The sequence below is a fragment of the Micropterus dolomieu genome, linkage group LG06 (genome assembly GCF_021292245.1).
Source record: "Micropterus dolomieu isolate WLL.071019.BEF.003 ecotype Adirondacks linkage group LG06, ASM2129224v1, whole genome shotgun sequence".
In the NCBI taxonomy this organism is placed as follows: domain Eukaryota; kingdom Metazoa; phylum Chordata; class Actinopteri; order Centrarchiformes; family Centrarchidae; genus Micropterus; species Micropterus dolomieu.
This window is the reverse complement of record NC_060155.1, coordinates 27,659,289-27,664,660: the sequence shown is the minus strand read 5'-3', so window position 1 is coordinate 27,664,660 and position 5,372 is coordinate 27,659,289. Positions and strand designations below refer to the sequence as shown.

The following is a 5,372-nucleotide window of genomic DNA, read 5'->3' as shown; positions in this document are numbered from 1 at the left end:
TTTTATTGTATTTTACTAATTTTATATTAAATTTTCATGCTCTTATCTTTTTTTTTTGTATTATTCTTTACACTTGTTAAAGCACTTTGTAACTTGTTTTTGAAAAGTGCTCTACAAATAAGGATTATTATTATTATTATTTTCGGGCGCACACTGGAGCCCTGAGAAGCAGTCTTTTATTTTACTGGAGGGTTTTTTAGTGTCCCATTACGTGAATGGTCTCTTTTTGTCTTGTCTGTCGATGTCAGGACTACGTTGGTGACCTCGCAGCAGAGATCCGTGCAGAGGAAGAGGAGGAGTGGGTTCTGGAGTGTCTGGGGACGCTGGCCAACCTCACCATCCCTGACGTGGACTGGGAGTTGGTGCTGAAGGAGTACAACCTGGTACCCTACCTCAAAGACAGGCTTAAACCAGGTACTGATTTGCTTTACACATTTAATGCACAGAAAGAAACCAGTAAGAAATGATGCAAGTGTATCTTTTATTAGCTGCAGTGAATGTATAGTTTTTTTTTGTTTAGATTTTCTTTATAGTGCTTTAAATAATTTTATTTTCACTCAAGTTAACTTCAGAATGTACCTTTATCATATGTTCACTGTTACTGTCATCTTTTATAGTAAAGTTTATTATTCAAGTGTAAAATATCTTATAATACTTAATGAAATAACTTTCAACTACAGGAAAGATTACCAACATTTAAAGGGATACTTTGCGATTGTTATCCAAAACAATTTTTGTTAAATTCGGTGAATATTTCCTCATGGGTAGTTAGCTCTCTGTTTTTCGTGTGGTTTTCCTACACAGCCCTGGGTCTGTAAATTGAGCACAAACAAAGCTGCTCGGAGCGAGCAGCAGGTGGCGGTGGCGCGCTCGAAGCAGTGGGAGAGAGAATGAACTAAAGAGGAGCTCCTGTGTGTTGCTGCCAACTGTTAAATAAAGAGTGAAAGAGGTTGGCCCCAAAGTTAGCTTTGACTTCGGCCCTGGAGATAAACAGTCGCTCCTGTGCTTCCCAGCTTTTATCAGTCACTGTATTTTTGTAAAAACTATTTCAAATAACTCGCTAGTTTTTTCTCTGTTGTGTTTTAGATGCTCCGTTAGTGTGTTTACACACATCGTTCGATTGATGATGTAACTATTGGAGTGCCTCTTGATAATCCTACCAATAAATAAACTAGACTCTTTGCCTTATATTTAGGCTTAGAAAAGTATTTTGCTTCAATACATATTTAAATATTGACATGCTTGTTGTCACAAATTCTACAGTGCTGCTAAAACTTGCCCTCTTGTTGAAACTAACGTGCTCTCGGACAGCAGACGCTGTGGATTCTGCTATATTTCAGCAGAGTTTTCGAAGGAGCAGTGAAGGGAGGGGAAATTTTTGTTCGGCAGTTGGACTCAAATGTCAGTAAACTCTCTGCAGAATCGGATAGTATCCCTTTAATAAAGCTTAGTCTTGTGTGTTTCAGGCTCAGCAGAGGATGACCTCATCCTGGAGGTGGTGATAATGATCGGAACAGTTTCCATGGATGACGCCTGTGCCGCCATGTTGGCTAAATCTGGCATTATTCCTGCCCTGATTGAGCTACTAAATGGTAACACATGTTCTGTTTTAGACTCACGGACACAATGTGTGGTGAATGTTTACACACCCTTTGAGATTTTGAATTTTCCAATGTCATTGTGCTGTCTTGTGATGTAAAATATCCTCTTATACTGAAATTTAAATTTAAATTTAATGTCACTTTTGTTTAGTTTGAATACGTGAACCCGAAGAAGTAAAAAATAAAAAACAACAACAAATAAACCAAAAAGTGCTCACAGGCAATATAACATTTTGAAACCTTAACCTGCTTTCTGTATGTTCTTCTGTTTGTTGAATGTAGCCCAACAGGAGGATGATGAGTTTGTGTGTCAGATTGTCTACGTCTTCTATCAGATGGTGTTTCACCAAGCTACACGAGACGTCATCATCAAAGACACCCGTATCCTTCCCACAGTGCACTCTGCCTACCTTAAATTAAAAGACGAATGAGACTCGAGGCGAGTTGTATAGCGCATTTCAACAAGACAATCCTAAAGAGTAAAATATAGAAAATAAAAACAGGTTAACACAGGACTGTAAAAGCTACAGTGCAGTGTAATATATAAGAGGTGGTATTCTGCTTTTAGACTTTTTCCCTCTCCTTTATTGAGTTATAAACCTGTTTTGTGCATGTATCAGGTTTGCAAAGTGAAAAAGCCCAAAGTCCAGCCCAAAGGGAGTTCCCATCTCCCAAAGAACACTCTGCTCATTGGTAGTCCAGCCTTTACTTCCCTTTCTTGTGATGTCACAAGAAAATAGGTGTCATAATGCTCGCCGAGTGGCTACTCCGAAGCGCGCTCAAAAACAGCGGTGGAAAAACAGTGAGCTGCAGCACACAGCTCTCCTCTCCCTTCCAAACACTAGCTACCCTCCAGGCAGTCAGTGGACATAAAGTTGTTCCTGTGATGTAGAGACAGAGCTCAGTTAAAACTTTATGGATACAGATTAATAACTCACCGCTCTGAAACTCTCGCTCCAGTCCATGTTGTCAAGCTGGTCGGCAACATGTACAGCTGAACCCAAGCGGTGTTTGCTTCTCGCTGACCCGCCCTTCTCTGCTTCTGATTGGCTAGTAGTCCTTAACTAAGAACTGCACATGTGCAACTCCCAACAAAGATCATTTAGAGACAAGATGTATCACTCCATAACTAAAACGAAGCCTTCAACACAGGGTGAAAAGAGGAAATGAGCAAGATACCACCTCTTTAATCAAAAGTCTTTTTTTACCAGTTGAAGCTGAGTGTTGACTGTTAATCATTCTTTTTTGTCTCCAAAAACAATGACTTCAGTTTTATCTAAAGAACATTTTTTAAGCTGAGTTCACAGCACCTTATGTTGAGGTATGACGGGCTTCGCAGACTGTGAAATCTTACGCCACTGCCTTCGAAGACTTTCTTCCTTTAACCTACTCTCTAGAGGCTCCTGCCTACCTGATAGATCTGATGCATGACAAGAATGCCGAGATCAGAAAAGTGTGTGACAACACCCTCGATATTATTGCCGTAAGTTAAACACACACATTTTTGATGCACACACAAGGTAGCAACTTTATAAGTCATGTCTTTAATAAGGAATAGAAACACACTTTCCTGCCTTTATCTGTATTTACTTTTCTTCATCTTCCAGGAGTACGATGAGGAGTGGGGGAGGAAGATTCAGTCGGAGAAGTTCCGCTTTCATAACAACCAGTGGTTGGAGATGGTCGAGAGTCGCCAAGCCGATGAGTCTGAACCATATCTCTATGATAACGACGACAGGACTGATCTGTTCTATAGTGCAGGTACACAAGCAGAACACACTGGGTCATGCATGTAGAATAACAGAATAACAGACTGCAAAAAGTGACTTGCTGGTCATTTTTATGTTGTATCCTGAATTATCCAGTTTACTGCAAGAATTTTAGTCGTACCTGCTGATCATTGTACCGGTTTCAGCAAATTAGTTTTTCAGCATGGTTTATTAGAAAATTAACCCCAGAACTGACGTCTGCAGCGCAAAGTACCGTACTTTCCGTCCTTCTCTTCTTCACTGACTTCATTGTTGTGAAGGTCCTCCGAACGAGCTGTCTTTACAGCAGCACAGACTAAATTGTGCTCAGCAGGCTGACATGTATAACATACATAATGCAATAATAGTTTTCAAGTAGACCACATGAGAAGTATACAGGAAGGAAGCACACATTTTTACTTAATGATTCATTTATTCACCAACACTGAAGCTTTTGGTGTCCGAGTGTGTTGACTTTGAGACCGCTGAATTGAAACTGAAATGTTGATGTAAGTTGCGCAGTACTTGTTGAGTGATGAGGGAAACTGCTGTATTACTTACAGTTCCAGCTGTATTAGTAACATTTAGAAAAGACTGATTATGATGACTTTGGCTTAGTTTAAAGTCCAAGCTCTTGTGTGTGCGTTTTATCCTGTTTGTGTCGTTAGATGGAATAACTCCTGCAGACGGTTCAGTCAGCCCGGATTTCTTCAGCCTACAAACTCAAAATGGAGACATGCACCACACTGGGTGAGTTTACACACTCCGCAAACATGTATAAGCAGGGTTAGGTGAAAGGAAAAAACATGCAAAGCGACAAACTGTACCAGCAGTTAGTAAAAACTGCATGAAGTGTTTTGAGAATGTGGTCAGCAGGGGTGTGACTGATGTCAACGTTTCTCATGTAATATCATCCCCACTTCTTTTTGTCTTTGTTTGGGGAAGTGACCTCTTAGTCTTTAAATGTACATGTTGCACCTTTTCACCTCAGTGAGAAATGAATTCATTTTAATTCAGTTATGAACTCCTGGACTTCAATAACTCCTGTTTTTCAGCAGGTTTTCTGCTCATGTTCAAAGCTTTCTGCATATGACCAGAGAAAAGTCATAATATTACCAGACTAACGTCTACCTGCCCTTTACTCTGCTGCATGCATTACGTTATTGATCGTTTAGAAAAACTGAAACTAACCAAACCCTGCCCTGGTCAGGCAGAAATCTAACTACAAATCCACATGTGTCAGATAAAGTGCAGCTCACTGTCCCAAACAGAGCAAGTTTGTCTTGTCACATTTTTATCTGACTTTGATTTCCTAGAGATGGCAACGATGTCTTCGACCAGACCAGCTCATCACCTGGGCGACCAGCTACTGCCTACGGCTTCAGACCGGATGAACAACCCTTCTATCAGTACTCATAGACAAATACACACGATCCATTCCCCGTCTACATCCTGCAGGTCCACTGTAATATCCTTAGATTGAATTTTCACTTCTAGAATCCCTCATGACTGAAGGCATCACAAGACATTGATCATAAAGGCTGAAATGCATAATACTGACACACAGATTTCAAACTAGTTATTAAATAAACTGCACTTCCATGCAGTCAGCTTTCATTATCCATTTCATTCAGTCACTATTATGTTAAACAGATAAGTAGCTAAGTCTTCCTTACCCACTGGCTACAGTCTTCTTATGGTGAGGTCCCAGTGGGTCAGCAAACATTTAAAGAACAGGCTTACGTTTGTAAGATTTTGCATGTTTTTCCTTTCTAATAATGAATATAATTCACTGAAAACATTTAATCATTTAAATGTGTTTTAGATTCACCAGTTTGACTAATTTAACACTACGTACACACGCTCATTTTATTAACATGCACTACAATGTACATAGCTTTTTTTCGTCTGTGTCACTGTAAAATAGGCACATTGTTGACGGCGGTCCTTAAAACTTAGGGTACTTTCACACGGGCAGGGAGCAGACCAAAGAACTGTCTACCTGTAAAGTGGTCTGTACCGG

General features: G+C 40.0%; 1 protein-coding gene across 2 annotated transcripts in view; it reads left to right on the top strand.

The window, feature by feature from the left end:
• LOC123971943 (kinesin-associated protein 3-like) overlaps window positions 1–4,966 on the top strand; it is a 22,383-nt gene extending 17,417 nt beyond the window's left edge. For both annotated transcript variants that reach the window (XM_046051051.1, XM_046051050.1), the window contains 7 exons: window positions 249–414; window positions 1,467–1,592; window positions 1,884–1,982; window positions 2,999–3,084; window positions 3,209–3,362; window positions 4,018–4,099; window positions 4,666–4,966. In XM_046051051.1, the coding sequence (XP_045907007.1) occupies window positions 249–414; window positions 1,467–1,592; window positions 1,884–1,982; window positions 2,999–3,084; window positions 3,209–3,362; window positions 4,018–4,099; window positions 4,666–4,768 (816 nt within the window). In that variant the 3' untranslated portion in view covers window positions 4,769–4,966. The remainder of the gene's footprint in view (window positions 1–248; window positions 415–1,466; window positions 1,593–1,883; window positions 1,983–2,998; window positions 3,085–3,208; window positions 3,363–4,017; window positions 4,100–4,665) is intronic.
• The last annotated feature ends 406 nt before the right edge of the window (window positions 4,967–5,372 follow it).